Raw genomic sequence first — 15,197 nt, forward strand, 5'->3', positions numbered from 1 at the left:
TACGATAGCGGTACGGCTGGGAAGATAGACGTGAGTCCAGTTCTTTCGACCATTCCACTCCATTGGGGTGGTGAAGAATCGAGTGGAGCTGTCGATACGCCCATGGCCTCCAAATTCCTTGTCGTCCGTGGTCAAAGCGACCTTGTATGTGCCAGACACATCAACTCCGATTCTGTAGTCGGCGAAGCTCTGGGTTGGGTGGAAGTTGAAAGCAAAAACCACACCTGCACGTTCAAAGACGATTACCATATCAGACTGGTTCTTGAGTGAAATGTACGCCTGGGGAGCACTGAGCCAGCCGTGTTTCTCCTCGCAGTTATTCATGGCGGCATCGAAGTCGTTGAGGAACCGGTATCTCAAAAGATCGTCCTCGGTTAGGTTTAGTTGACGCCTTGCGTACCAGAATGAGTTCTGGTTGCCCTCGCGAGGGAAGTCAAGCCATTCGGGATGTCCAAACTCATTCCCCTCAAAGTTGAGATAACCCTCGCCTCCGAGACCATGAGTGAGCAGGCGAATCATTTTGTGGAGAGCCATCCCGCGGTCGATGATAGGAGTGAGGGGTGTCAGTGTTGACATGTGAGTGTACATCTCGGCGTCGCAGAGGTGCATCATAAGAGTTTTGTCGCCAACAAGTCTATCAAACATATAGTGTCAGCTGAAAATTCCACACAACTTTAAATAGCTTCTCAGGCTAACGTACGCCTGATCGTGACTCTCGCAGTACGCGATGGTCTTCTCGCCATGCCGTCTGTTCGTCAGAGTCCAGCAAATATCGGCAATGTCCCATTCTTCGTCTTTTTTCTCTTTGAGGATCTTGATCCACATGTCTGGGATGGCCATGGCAAGACGATAATCAAAGCCCACTCCGCCGTCTGACCAAGGAAGGCATAGAGTCGGCATGCCAGAGACATCCTCTGCAATGGAAATCACCTCGGGGTACAGATCATGAAGCATCTTGTTTGCCAGCATGAGATATACGAGCGCCTCCTCGTCGGCATCCGGGCCGAAATACTCATGGTAGCCGCCAGAAAAGCCACTAAGTGAAAATGTTAATCACTGCAAGTGTTTGATGAGGGTCCATGTACGACTTACGTTCCCATGCCGTGATGGATATACAGCATGCTTGTCACGCCGTCAAAACGGAAGCCATCAAATTGATACTCGTCCATCCAAAATCGGAGATTGCTGAGAAGGAATCGAAGCACTTCATAATGGCCATAGTTGAACAGCCTGCTGTCCCACTGGTCATGTCTGCCTTTGCCGCCTGCGTGGAAGTACTGATGGTCGGTCCCGTCAAACTCGTTGATACCATCCAAAACGTTCTTGGACGCGTGGCTGTGGACCACGTCGAGTAGAACAGTAAGCCCCATGCCGTGAGCGGTATCAATAAGCTCTTTGAGATCCTCCGGGGTGCCATAGCGGCTGCTTGCGGCAAAGAAGTTGTTAATCTGGTAGCCAAAGCTGGCATAGTAGGCGTGCTCCATAATGGCCATAAGTTGGATGACGTTGTACCCAAGTTTCTTGATGCGAGGGAGCATGTTTTTGGTGAACTCCTTGTACGTGGCTACACGCAGCTCAGGCGAGGAAATGCCAACATGGGCCTCGTACACACGCACACTCTTAGGCTTCTTGGGGCGGGAGTTCTTGAATGTATACCTCTCGCTGGATGGGGGATTCCAGAACCTGGCGTCGTAGGCAGGCGATACGGAGAGATCCTGCGTGACATACTTGATCCACGCCGGAAGGCGATCTATAAGTTGTCCATTGGGGAGGAATAAGGAGATCTAAGAAAAGTCAGTGCCTTAGTTATCAACCGTGGCAGAGAGATAGAATCAACACTCACCTTGACCTTGGAGTTGTGAGGAATCGCCGGTTCCCCAGCAGCAGTGGGCGGCACCGTTATTTCGAAGACTCCAAACTCATTCTTCTTCATAGGGTGCGACTGGCGGCTCCATTGGTCTGGCATTTGTGGTGTTAGTATAATATCCGCAATACGTTTGACCTGATCATATCCATGAGATTTGTTGGGGTTGCTACTTACTGAAATCACCAACCAGGAATGCAGCCGTTGCGTTTGGAGCCCATTCACGATACACGATCGTGTTGTCTGGCTTCACATTGAATCCGTACACCTCGGTGCCCTGTTTATTTTCATGAGACGTCAACCAATGATAAAGCTAGTTGCTAACATGTTGACTTGGTATCCACCTGGACACCTTACTTACCCTCGTAAACTTCTCAATCGACCCTTCGCTTTGCTCGATCTTCTTGAGCCAGTCCTCCGCCATGCCATGGCGGCGTTTGATGACATCCTCGAATGGTTCGAGCCAGGGGTCAAGCTTTACAGCACCTATGCATGACAGGCCGTCAACATAACAACGAACCTAGAACATGAGAATGACGGATGGACGACCATATCCCAGCTTACCAATGTGCTCAACAGCATTTCCGTTGGCCACCATCGTGTTGGATCCATTGGTAGCCATTGTTGCAAGATCAAAGTTCAATGTCGTTGATGCTGCGCTGAGATGGCCTAGTTTTTTTTTCTTGGAAGAGAATGCGGAAAAGGTAATGCGATAGACAGATTAAGATGAATTCAGTTAAGATTAAATACAGCTGGGCAAGTGGAATAAAAGATCCTTGCCACCCCGGTTTCCGATAAAAACCATACGGGTAGAGAGATGAGTTTCGATAAGTTCTTCGAGCTTCGACCAGCCCCGACTACTCTTGTGAGTTGATTGAAACGGGAGGGGATGAGGGCTGATCAAAAGTTATTTTGCGACTGCCTCAGGGTCTTTTCTTTCTGCAAACAGCCACTCAAAGTTTCCCACTTTCAGAGCTCTCCCCGGACGTAACCATACAATGACGTCGTGTGATGTTAATTGGTGGGTGGGGCCACAATCAGAGAACAGATTGCCAACGACATGTGGACTCAACATTTGAAGGAGCCTGTCAAACCCTCAACATTGGGAGCGAGAAGACCGCAAGAGGTCCATAATCGGGCCAGTATATCTCCATGTGTTCCGTCCTTGACAGCGTTTTGCTTCAGTGGCGGTTGCTTCTGCAGCTCAAGACCGGCACCGGGGGGTGGGGCTACATGTTATCAGCAACAAATAGCGACCGTAGAGTTCTGGGCCGTGGCAATCCCTGTACCCGACCCTGGTCCGCTTGGTGGCGGCTTACTACGGTAGGGAGCTGTTCTCCTCCAATGGCGCTACTGGAGGGAAACTAACCATGCAGGTAGCCCAGAAGGTCCTGGAGCTCCAGACACCCCCGCACTCCAAAACCGCGCCGGGGTCCGGTCAGACCACCAGTCCAGTGCAGACTGATACAGTGCTATTCGATCCGTCATGGCGTGTACGGTCCGAGACCGGTTCACGCCAGACATCAACTTCCTCCGAATGTTGCATTCACCCGATACGTTCGATCGATCCAATTGCCCTGCATTACAGATAGAATTCATCCCTGATTCGGCCACTGCCGGATCGTACATATCTCTAGCATGCGACTGGTGCCGAGGTGACGGCAGACCTGTATGATGTCGGTCTTCACCCGCCCTTGCTCCTCGTGCCCAAGGCTTCTTACAAACCATGTCGCTACCCACGCTTGTTCCCGATCCCTCTCGGTCTCTTGTCGCACATCCTCCGCCAATCGAAGGTCGCAGGACTTTGGCTCCGGCTACACCAGCAGTTATGATCCCGAAGAGTCCGGCCGGGGCCCAATGTTCAGCAAGCCGAGCTTCGGAGTACCCCAGTTCTACCCGCGCGACCTAAAGAGACGTCTCGATGAATTCGTCGTGGGCCAGGAGCGGGCCAAGAAGACCACGACATCAGTCGTATTTAATCATTACCAGGGCCAGAGACGAAGACGAAATTTAGAGGACGAGAAAAGGGTAGCAGAGGAACGGTTGCTTCGCCAGCAGCACTTCCAGCGCGCCCGGCGCGAGCCCCACCCGGTCGAAGGTCAGGAGCACCGCGAATCGGAACCTGAACGTCAGCCAAATGCTGACAATTTGGCGTATAAAGATGACTTCCCAGGCCACCATGTGTCTGTTCAAGGACTTCACGAGCAGAATCCTTCTTTTGTGGAAGAGTTTCTTCGGGACGATGCGAGAGATAGCAGACATGTGACGATTCAAAAGTCGAATCTGCTGTGTATAGGGCCGACAGGTGTTGGAAAAACTTACATTGTAGAGTAAGTAACATTTCCCGGTCTATACATTTTCTGAGCGCGCAAGAAGGACGTCGCTAACTATTGGACAGAACCCTAAGCAGACATCTCAATGTGCCCTTTACAATCAGCGACTGCAACTCCTTCACACAAGCCGGATACATCGGACAGGACGTGGAAGCCTGCATAGAACGATTGCTAATCGAGGCAGACTACGATGTGAGCGCGGCGGAAAACGGCATCGTGGTTCTGGATGAGTTTGACAAGCTCGCAAGAAGAGAATCGGTCAATGGAAGGGACGTAGGAGGCGAAGGCGTGCAACAGGCACTCTTGAAGCTGGTAGAAGGCTCCAAGGTCACTGTTAACGTCAAGGATCATAGGTCCTCCAGATCCTCAAGTCCGATCACGAGCAACTACAATGGCGGAAGCCAAACATCTCAACCCAGCCCACCGTCCGGCCCAAGAGTCGAGCAGGTTACCATTGACACAACGAACATATTATTCATTTTCTGTGGCGCATTTGTTGGCCTGGACAAGGTTGTGTTGAGGCGCGTGGCAAAGCCCACGATAGGCTTTGGCTCTGAGCCCATTAGGAACGGGGATGCTTTGCCTCAAGAGATGTATGCGCATCTGCCCCACCAGCCGCACATCGTCAAGCCTGGGACCAGCGGGTTCACACCTCTGGACTTGACTACACCTGCCGATCTGCAGGCGTTCGGCTTCATTCCCGAGCTTATTGGGCGTATACACAACATATGCGCACTCACCCCTCTCTCGCTAGACGAGCTGCTACGGATCCTGACGGAGCCGCGTAACAGCCTCGTTGCGCAATATAAGGCGCTTTTCGAGACCTACCCAAGTCGCCTCTTCTTCACAAGTCGGGCGTTGTACGCCATCGCCGAGCGGGCTGCAAAGAATGAGACTGGTGCTCGAGGCCTAAAAATGGAAATGGAACGTGTGCTCGCAGAGCCCATGTTTGATGCCCCGATGCCTTATGTCGTCATCGACGAGGCTTGCGTGAAGGGCAATTCAAAAGCCAGGTACTGGGGCAAGGATGGACGACTTGAGGTCGACAGATTACTGCGGGCGGAGAGCGACGTGAGCCAGCGAACCGGTGATCATGCGTCACAAAGCTACCAGCCATACCGGGAGGCCAGTCAGGGAGGGGCTTAAGTTGGAATTCCCATGTCCAGTCTAGGAAAGAATACGAAGGACTAACCTCTACATGATTTGCCTGTTGCGTCTTGACTATTCGTATGCTACATTGTTGTCAACCTCCGACTTGGAGCTTCGAAAGCTCGTCCTATCATTCTTGATTTGCTGTTGGTCAGATTGTCAAAGAGAAGCGTGGCTGGCCCTGTGGCAGAGGCCGGATGATGTACTCATGGTCAAGGGTTAATCGATTAGGTTGCATTGGTAAAGAACATTAATCACAACGATTAAGAATAACCTTATCAAATACGGTATTCAATGAACTCAAGGAAATAGTGTCTAACTTTCGCCTCAGTACGAATACAATGTCTACACTAACTGCATATGGCCCGATATCGACATCGCCACCAGGCCTGGGGATCCCGCCTCTAAGCTTTTTGTACATGGGCAAACGGCCATGGGGACGAGGGAAAAAAAGCAAGGCTTTGTTTTAATCGAAGAAAATACTCAAGCAAGGCATCCCAGCCTAGCTTAGTGCTTCGATGCAGGAGGGGACTGAACCTGTCCCTTTCCAGAGTAACCCTCGGACGAGAGACCAGTGAGAGGCTCTGTGTTTTGCGACTGTAATAGTGATGACACGTTAGTGAAATGAACAAGAGATGCCCGAGGTAACGGCTTTGGATCGCACCTTGAGGTACTCGTTGGTTTGCTCCTGCCACTCCTTGGTCATGGTATGAGGTGCAGGCTTGGCGAATGAGCGCATGGTAGCAAAGATCATGAAGCTAACGGCCAGGCCGATGGCGACGCCCATGGCGACCTTCTTGCCCTCATCCGGGGGGTCGAGGGCTCGCGGGCCGTGCGGGCCGAAGGAAACCCAGTACGCTGCAGAAGATAGCTTTGAGTCAGTTTATCTGCACATGGCATGTACGTTGTTTTAATGTTGCCCCCAGCATTTCTGTCGACAATGACTATCTGGGCCGATCGACGCGGAGAGCCATTGGACATCGCAAATTATTAAAAAGACGCAGTGAACGAGAAATGGATTTAGACACTCTCTGTGACCGAATACCAGTGAACTTGGATCCGGGTTGTCGGGGGGCACAATTTAGTGCACACTCACCAGCCTTCTTCTCGTGGAGGGTCAGGTCGTTCCAGTTCTCCTTCATGCGCTCCCTCAGAGACATCCACAGCTCGGCCTGCTCCTGCAGAGGCATGCTCTCCCATCTCTTCTCAATGTTGGCAAGAGTAGGCTTCGAGATGGCGTGGGTGGAGGAGGCGCGACGTGCAGTGGCCTGCACCACGCTGCGACGCAGCATCGCTGAGCCCGTCGTCCGGAGCATTTTGTCTGATTAAATCGAGTCGGTATGGACAGCGTGGAGAGGTTTCTGGAACGAGACGAGGTCAATTGAGCTTGAGGTGCTCGTGGTCGTGTTGCGTGGGCGTTCAATTGGTAACGGTTTTGGCGTGGGTAATTGGCTTCGAATGAGATGATAGCGAGGATTTTTCGACAGATCCCGACCGAAGACTCTCTCGTATGATGCCGCCAAATCGGGCCTGGGCAAGCTCGGGAATTGGCACCCGAGTCAGGGGATGTACACTTTTCACGTGATCTAAAGCTCCAGCTCCCATGTAGCCGGGGCTGACGTAGCAAGTCAGAGTGGATGCAATGAAATCAGTATTGCTTTCCCACGACATGCAATTGGAGCTAGCATTTAGCCAGCTGCCAACCCAACATGACCCACCATCATGGCCGGGTACCTTGCCAATGGGATCTTGAGAAATTTCAAGCCATAATTACCAACATAATTTTCGCCGCCACGTTTGATCATGGACGATTGATATTTGATCCGTAAGTATACAATAATCATACATGCCATTACATCCTACAGAATTTTGTCTGTTGTCCAGACATAAATATAAAATCTTGCTCAGAAGCCGCCACGATCAGACCTTGCTGTCTTGATATAGCGAAGTTGGGCTGGGGTATAGGGAACCTGTAGCCCAACAACAAGGTAATTAGGTACTTTCTCATTTTGCCACTGCCATATACTGTCCACCACTGAGATTTCTATGTCGAATTGGGTCCTGTCGCCGATTTGTTCTTTTCTGCTGACTGAGAGTGATTTTGGGTTCTAAATAAGTTCCAGTCGGTTGGTTACTCATGTATGTAATAGCTAACAGTATTCCTCTGTCATATGAATAAAATAAATGGAAACCTACTTGGATAGCCCTTCCTTGTTCTTGTTTTCGGCCGCCTCTTTTAACGGGTCACGAAGCTGATACCAAGCTGTAAAACTTCTCAGGTCAACAATTTTCCAAAATGTCGACCGTCACGCCACATGGGCTGCGCGCTTGCCTGCCGAGTTGGATGGTTAGGACAGAGCTTTCGTACCGTTCCAGACTCCAAACCCAACCGCAGCAACCACAGGGATTGCATTCTTTATAGAGTTCATCCCGCAAAATATTCAGTAGGATACAGCCACTGTTCGCAAGCCTTGGTGTTCTTGGCAGTAATTTAGATACTTATTCGATCAAGAACAATTGGAGTTTGGCAATCGACTTCACGATGGCTTGCCAACAGAGAACGGAAGCAGGCCAGGCACAAATCCCTAAAGGCAATAATTGGCCGCAGCGTTGGACTTATGTAAGGAGGCCGGCCAGTGGCGCACTTTTACAGGGGGAGTCCTGGGTCGGCTCTTTAATTATAGCTAGGCAGTCAGTCAGTCGCGAATTTTAAATTGAGCTAGACGCGACGCGTCTAATTTGACGATGCACCTCTGCCGACCTTAAACCCCCCCGGTCAGGTACCTACTTCGTCTAGATCGGGGGTCTTGGAAACGAACCAACTGATGCAAGTAACCGCAAACTCATCACGGCTTTGAACCAGGAATTTCTAACGCATTCGAGCATACAGTTGTGAACATTCGGCCTCATGGATCGAACGCACAGAAGACTTGCCACAGGCTCATAATGAATCTCTGGCCAAATGCCAAATTGGAAGGAACTTGGCGAGGTGCCGGACTCGGACGAAGACGACTTCGATGGCCCCAGCCCTCCGCAAAGCCCGATAGCTGGTCTTCTTCCAGCTCCGCCGCCGCCGATTGCATCGCCACTTACCGATATCTGGAGCATTCCTAGCTCTCCAGCACGACGACCTCCTGAGCCAGGTCACCGGGTGACTCCCACGTCTACTACCGTTCCGCTGGGCACAGAGACCACTACCCCGCTGTCATGCTCCTCTCCACTGTCACCTCCGCCGCCTGATGTGACATCCTCTCCCACTCTATCACCTCAGCCAGAGTCCAGTCGACATACCGTCCGGGAAAATCTTCAGAAAACGCTCCCAGCACACCGGGTGCCATCGGACACTGTGACTGGAGCTCAAAAACCTTTGGAGTCCGAATCAATTTTACATATTACCTCTCACAATAATGCTGTGTCGCCCTCGCGCCAGGCAGCTGTTCGCCTCGAACGTTCTTTGCGACCACGGAAGCCCATTCAGGAACACCCATATCTACTCGAGGGGGCTCAGTATACCCAGTTTATGAAGGCTCATGGCTTCAAACCCTTGCGTGTTGTCACAGAGCAAGCCGAGTCCTCGCGGCGGCTCACGACCAATGAGGACTCCCAGGACAATGATTTTTCTGCAGATGACAGCCAGGAGCATGAGAGCCAGCCACTCGATGCCGCATCGATAGTCGAAGAACGGGACGAGCTTGCGTTATCGCCATCTCCAAGGCTATCCTCCCAATTTAGAGCTATTTCTAGTGGTCAACCTAGCCCTGGGCAAGATACAGCGGATACAAGCCCGGCAGAGGATGATTTGCCATCAATAGATGAACTCCTTCGCCAAAGTCGAAAGACACTCGGCAAAAAGCAGTCTAAAAGACTTGGTTCTACGAGCATATCATCCTGCGCAAAACGAAGGAGGATAGATGGATCCGCCCGCAAGGACTCTATAACTAGGCCACGGTTCAAACCGCCTCTCGCCATTGATCTGGAGGCTTCTCCGCTGGCTGGACAAGAGATTCGACGTCGTTCTCGCAACCCTCAGGTGCCTAATGATGCCGATATAACGAGCCCCACAAAGATTGATGTGCAGCAATCCTTTCCCGCAACCACTCCTTTTGAGAACGGCGATGCACCAGCGGTCATCAGTATCTCAGATGATGACGTCCAGGCTGAGGTCTCAGATTCTCCCGATTCGTCGGGCACAGACAGTGATTCAGATTCCATGCAGAAGCACGTTAGGAGGATTCGAGGTGTGCTTCCGGCATCTTGGCTTCGACTTGATCAGCTCAAGGCTCAAAAAACAAGAGATGGAACCTCGCGTCGCCAAAGCCCTCCTTCATCACCCAAGCACTTACCCAGAAAAGGCGTGGCTCTACCTAAACAGCGGCCTCAGCAATCCACATCTTCAAATGCCCTCTTTGACTTCTTATCTAATGACGATGATGATGACCACGATGAACGCATTAATAATGATATCCTCCTGAGGAGGAACTCTAGTTTGGTGTCTTTTCCGAAGACCAACAAGAATCCTGACCTGTTTCGACAGTTGTTTCTCGACGACGGTGATATTCCGGAGGAGGATGTCATCGACAGAATGGTGACTGGGACCAAGAGGAAGAGGAAAGACTCGAGTGAACCCAAGAACAGGACCTACCGGAAGCATAACTCAGGACTAAGAAACCCAAGGCAACAGAAGATAACCACCTTGCTTGATTCAGGATCCGGCGGAGATGGCAGCGCACTTTCAAAGAAAGCTGTTAAGTCGAGTCGTTCAATCAAAACCAAGACTGCTCGCCGATCTAGGACCACAAAGAGGCACCCAACTCCACCACCTATGCTGAGTGTTCTTGATGTGGTTGAATCGGACGCACCCCAGTTCCTCAGGATTGCTGCCCGCGCCGCAAGGAGAGCACCCAACCGTGGGAAGACGAGTCCCTCTCGCAAGCAGATCAACCTTGGCAGCCGCCCAGACAACATTGATGCACTTTCTGTACTGCGGGATTGGAAGACCGGGAGGATTCGGCCAAGAGTAGCACATGAGCCCATGGACAAGGCATCAACTTCAACCTCGACAGCAACACCATCAAGATTTCCCCTCACGCAACGTTCTACAAATCCACCCCGTGCTTCGGCGCATCTCAAGCGAGCCGCAAGCCTTGGTGATACCAAACGGAGAACGAAGCAAACGCAGCTGAATGTTTCATCGACGACCATTTCTAGCACAGCCCCTATAGTGCGAGCGCATCCAAAACACCTAAACTTAAATTCAGGAATAGGCCGTTCCGATACTGTAGCTGCCAGGCCCGCACAGTTGGAAACCACCGAAGTGAACCGGTCCGGAAAGTTTAGTTTCCTGGCCCAAAAGAGAAATCTGGATGCGTCGTATCGACGAAATAAGTCCTCGGTCGGCCTCGCAGCTGCTCGTTTGGACCGGTTCATCAACAGCCCCGTGAACCAGGATATGATGCCAACAGCCGTCATTGCCACTTCAACAGGACCCCCGAAAGAGTTGCAGCCGTTACGCCCTCGTCGCCCCAGGCTACGCAAACAAACCAAGGCACGCTTTGTTGACATAACCGCACCTCAATTTGTACACGCTGCAGATCCTTTACCTCCAGCTTCAGACTACGTCTTGGTACATGAGGACGACGTAGGGGAGTCAAGTGACGAGAAGTTGCGGGGTCTTGGTCCTTTTGGCACACACTACACTCATCACTTTGAAATTTTCCCTCTTGATGCAAATGTTTACTTTCACGAAAGTACTTTCATCGGCATGGGAAAGCTTAGTAAACTCCAGGATCAAAAGCTGATGGATAAGTCTTGTCATGTGCGGCCAAGAATATCCTTCCAGCTTGGGGACAAGACTCTTCGATGGGGTCCATGGGACGAGATCACATCATCTGAACTCGGTGTTCTCGTTGACTTCGTTGTCGATAAAATTATACAACCGGAGTCCACACTGAGCCTCGAAGCCGTTGCGGCTTCCGATTTTCTGTTGAATTTCGTGGAGACGGCTGTCAGTTTCGAAAAAAGCACCGATATGAGCTCGTTCATGTCAAGGGTCTTAGACGTTTTACATAGCTTTATCGACCGAGTTGAAGCTTCGCTCAATGGCCGAGCTCGACCGGGCTCGTCTGGGCTGTTTCGGACCTTGTTGCAAGTCTTGCCAAGGGTCCTCTTGGTCAACCTTTTGTCGACTCGCTTGTGTCAACAGTCAAGTGTCCTCTCAGACCAGACCTTTCAGGCACAGGAAGTTTTGAGAAGACTCGCCAAGGTTGCCTGTAGAATTTTGGTTTCGCTTGGTCTAGGGTCTGTGGAGGAAACATATGCTGATCTACAGCAGCTTCACCATCGTGAGCATGGCATCAAATCAGACAGGGGTGAGGTGGTTCTCTGGGTAGTTCTGATGAGAATCCTGCAAGCTGCTGAGCTACCGCGAGGTGGCTTCTGGGATATCTTGGGTTCTGTTATCCTCACTCCGGAGCTCACCAGCACCTCGGACCTCAAAAAGCTGGAGTGCGGATGGAAGCATGTGTTTACTCTTCTTCCTCTGACAGAGTTTAACGACTTGGGTACTCTCGACGCCGGATCCCGTCTCCGCCTGCCTTTGGAGGGGTGGGCAATACCGCAGGCACTCCTAAAGCGCACCTTTCATATTTACCAGAAGAACCCTCGACAGCCACCCAGCTTCAATGACTATTGCAGATCCCTGATGGCGAGATGTCACTACCTGATCGACCAATGGGGCTGGGGGAAGTGTATCGGCATGGTTGGCTTGGTTTTTGATTTCTTCGGCTCGCAAAATTTGTCCCATCTGAGGAACGAGGAGGTTTACAAATCCCCCTTGTTTCTCGAGCAGCTATCAGGCAAACCAGATGTCTCGATCCACGCTGAAGATCGGTGTTTCCATATATTTGTGAAGATTGTTACCATGGTCATCAGACGTCTTCGAGCTTCGGGTCTCGTGAGGGACATCAAGAACCTGGTGGCTAGAATTGTCCCCAACCACAGTCGACAGTTCCTCAAGGAGCAGACAATAAATCAACATGAACTTGCGGCATTGAGGAATCACCATGATCTCTTGTGTGCGCTGTTCTGGGCAGCGCCTCCTGACCTTCGCCCTGGGATTCATCTGATCGAGAAACTGGTTGTCCCCGGCAGCTCTCACAGAGAAGCTGTTTTGATTAACTTGAGGGCGTGGTCACAACTCTCACGCTTTGTTGTTTCATCAAATGAGGGATCCTCGGTGTTCAGGCCTTTCATTTCATGGCAAAACAATATTTTTCGACAGACACTAGACCAGTACCTCACCGCAGAAACCGACATCCAACAACAGCTTCTTGCCTTGTCCAAAGATGCTAGTAACGATATTGACCGAGACATGGTCGGAAAGATGATTGAAAAGAACAAAGCGGCTGCCATGGACATTCTCTACTGCTCTGTTCAGGCGTCCTTAGAGGTACTCAAGGTGGCACCCTCTCTCGCTGCGGCCACCTACTCCTTGAACACAAGTGAGTATTACGACTCCTCAGTATTGGCTTGCTGTGGCGTTCAAAACAGCTGACTGTCTTGCAGAACAACTCTCACAGGTTTTTACCAAGTTCGATGTCTCTTGCGCGGGATTTGATTGGCAGACCTTGCTCATTGCGCTTGACATCATGGGGCGGTATATAGACCGGATTGATGATATCTTGGACTATCAAGACTCTTGCAACTCTGAGACTGCCGAGGAGCAGAATGCATCTGATGAGGCTATACAGGTAAGCCCTAGTGCGCAATATGTAACAATGACAGCGGGCAAACGTTAGCAGAGCATGACAGCTAACTCTAACCATCAATTGCAGCTGGTTGACGATCAACTTGTAGAGGCCTTATTCTCCGTTGCGAATCAACTGTTGAATTTGTTGGAGACAAGAATATCTGAGCGTATTGGATCCAAGGAGAGCCTGTGCGCCGAGAAGGCAATCGTCCTTTCTGGGAGAATTGCTAGCAGACTTCTCCAAGTTGGAGTCACGGTAAGCTATCTAGACCTACTCACAAGGGTGGACTTCCTTATATGGCGTTGATATCACGACTGGCTAACGTCTCATTCATGACGTAGCGCCTTTCAAGGTTTTTCTCGCCGGGGAAATACGGTCTCTTCCAAAGGATGCCGCAGGATATTTCGCTTGTGAGACGGCGGTATCTGCCGCTGTTCACCGCAACCCTGGTGAGAAATGGAACGCTTGACTTCAAGGATCTCAACACGACTCCGGATGAGATGTGGCTCCTTTGCCTGACCGGCCCAAGGTCAACATTCGAGCATGTATCCGGTTTTGGGGATTGTTTACGACGCCATAGTGCCATTTCTGTGGGCGATGCTGCCTGTACATCTAAAACCGCCCTCGACTACAACTTGGCACGCGACCTTTTTGCTTCTGCGGTATCTTCTCAGAGAAAAGCTTTGAGGGAGGATCAGGGCAGTCTTCAGCGACGGAGAAAGGGCGACCTCGCAAAAGCTCTCAAAGCTGTCATGGAACAGATGAAACGAGACTTGGCAACTGTCAAGCCTAACCGTACTGCCCATATACAACACGTCGATTTCGTCCGCGAAATCATTGGCCTGGTCAAGTCGTACGGGGTGGACGTTTGTCCGGTGGACCCTTTTTTCTATCGCATCAGCGCCGATTATTCCCCGTCACTCGAAGATCCCCAGCTCCATCTGGCTGGTATCTTGGCTTATGGGATCCGATTTCAAGAAGGCGATACCAAAGCTTACTCGCAGCTTTTCTATTACCTTTACAACAACTGTAAAGTGGCAGTCGTCAACAACAAGATCGCGAACGAACTTGACATTTTGCAACGATGTATGGAAAATATTCACATCTTCGATTTCATGTTGAGCTGCATGCTACCCACAGTCGTGCGAGCAACCCTCAAGATACATGAGGCTTGGCCTCTTCTTCAACTATACTCCGGGGCTCTCAGACAGCTTCTCGAGCGGTCATGTCTGCCAATAGAGATCCAGGAAACTCGGGCCGATGCTGTAGTGGCATTGCTGAGTACAATTCTGCTGGCGATCAGGACGCTCAAGACTGAGGCTGGTAATGGCGCACTATCTACGAAGAGGCTCTTTTTGCTAGTGGAACTGATGGGCATAGTCGAAGTCCTTCAACCGACACTCGTAGTATGGTCCATGATAACCGAAGGTTCTATCCGGCAGGACGTCGCCACAGTAGTCTCGGCGTTCTCGTCCCTCTGCGATTCCGCATCTGACGCCTTGATACGTCTGGGGCGAGAAGACTCGGCAGTGGATATAGCTTCCAGAATGGCCAGCGCTAGTGTTTTACTGGACGGGATCCGTGAAATAGACGAGCAAGATATTACGAGACTCTCGAGAGTTGTCAACGCAAACACCGAGAGCCTCTCGACACATGTTTGCACCGACGTGCAGAGAAGCTGGATAGTCACAGACAGGAGAGTCTGTGTACGAGCCCCTGGTAACACTGCCTCGCAAGCATCAGCTTCGCAGGGACTTCAGGGGCTCAGCTTTGAGCCATTGGATATGGAAGAATTATACAAGAAGTTTAGCAGTCAAGTTCTGCTGTGGAAGTCGAGGGCTGTAACAAATGCGAGGGATACGAGAGGACGACGGTTTAACACCAAAAGGAATAATTGCGCTTAACGACAGTAAAAGCCTGAAGGGAAGTGGAGACTGTACTTTTCATGGAACGGCGTCAAATTGCGGCATTGGAAATGGAGTTTTGATATACTATTAGTTTCTGATACCTTGCTGGGTCTGTATGTTTCATGACCATCTATATGCTAGCACTTGCAGGCGTCTATGGTTTCTTTTTTTTTTTTTGGTTATTCATTCTTCTCTT

At 50.9% G+C, this 15,197-nt stretch overlaps 4 protein-coding genes across 4 annotated transcripts in view; 2 read left to right on the top strand and 2 right to left on the bottom strand.

Annotated features, from left to right (window-relative positions):
* Positions 1–2,486, bottom strand: part of PpBr36_06312 (uncharacterized protein) — a gene marked incomplete at both ends in the record, with an annotated part of 2,566 nt that extends 80 nt beyond the window's left edge. The window contains 7 exons of the mRNA XM_029893458.1: positions 4–634; positions 701–1,036; positions 1,093–1,784; positions 1,844–1,959; positions 2,042–2,141; positions 2,226–2,350; positions 2,429–2,486. Coding sequence (XP_029745765.1) covers positions 4–634; positions 701–1,036; positions 1,093–1,784; positions 1,844–1,959; positions 2,042–2,141; positions 2,226–2,350; positions 2,429–2,486 — 2,058 coding nt within the window. The remainder of the gene's footprint in view (positions 1–3; positions 635–700; positions 1,037–1,092; positions 1,785–1,843; positions 1,960–2,041; positions 2,142–2,225; positions 2,351–2,428) is intronic.
* A 1,052-nt stretch (positions 2,487–3,538) lies between these two features.
* PpBr36_06313 (uncharacterized protein) lies at positions 3,539–5,343 on the top strand (the record flags this gene model as incomplete). The annotated part of the gene is made up of 2 exons (XM_029893459.1): positions 3,539–4,194; positions 4,275–5,343. The coding sequence occupies 2 exons, from the start codon at positions 3,539–3,541 to the stop codon at positions 5,341–5,343; spliced, it is 1,725 nt and encodes a 574-aa protein (XP_029745767.1).
* A 510-nt stretch (positions 5,344–5,853) lies between these two features.
* Positions 5,854–6,662, bottom strand: PpBr36_06314 (uncharacterized protein; the record flags this gene model as incomplete). Its single annotated transcript, XM_029893460.1, has 3 exons — positions 5,854–5,943; positions 6,011–6,204; positions 6,443–6,662. 3 exons carry the CDS (start codon positions 6,660–6,662, stop codon positions 5,854–5,856), a joined length of 504 nt encoding a protein of 167 aa, XP_029745798.1.
* A 1,646-nt stretch (positions 6,663–8,308) lies between these two features.
* PpBr36_06315 (uncharacterized protein) lies at positions 8,309–14,998 on the top strand (the record flags this gene model as incomplete). Its single annotated transcript, XM_029893461.1, has 4 exons — positions 8,309–12,845; positions 12,910–13,094; positions 13,179–13,349; positions 13,436–14,998. 4 exons carry the CDS (start codon positions 8,309–8,311, stop codon positions 14,996–14,998), a joined length of 6,456 nt encoding a protein of 2,151 aa, XP_029745803.1.
* Between the last annotated feature and the right edge of the window lie 199 nt (positions 14,999–15,197).

The sequence above is a fragment of the Pyricularia pennisetigena genome (genome assembly GCF_004337985.1).
Source record: "Pyricularia pennisetigena strain Br36 chromosome 4 map unlocalized Pyricularia_pennisetigena_Br36_Scf_6, whole genome shotgun sequence".
Taxonomy (NCBI): Eukaryota; Fungi; Ascomycota; class Sordariomycetes; order Magnaporthales; family Pyriculariaceae; genus Pyricularia; species Pyricularia pennisetigena.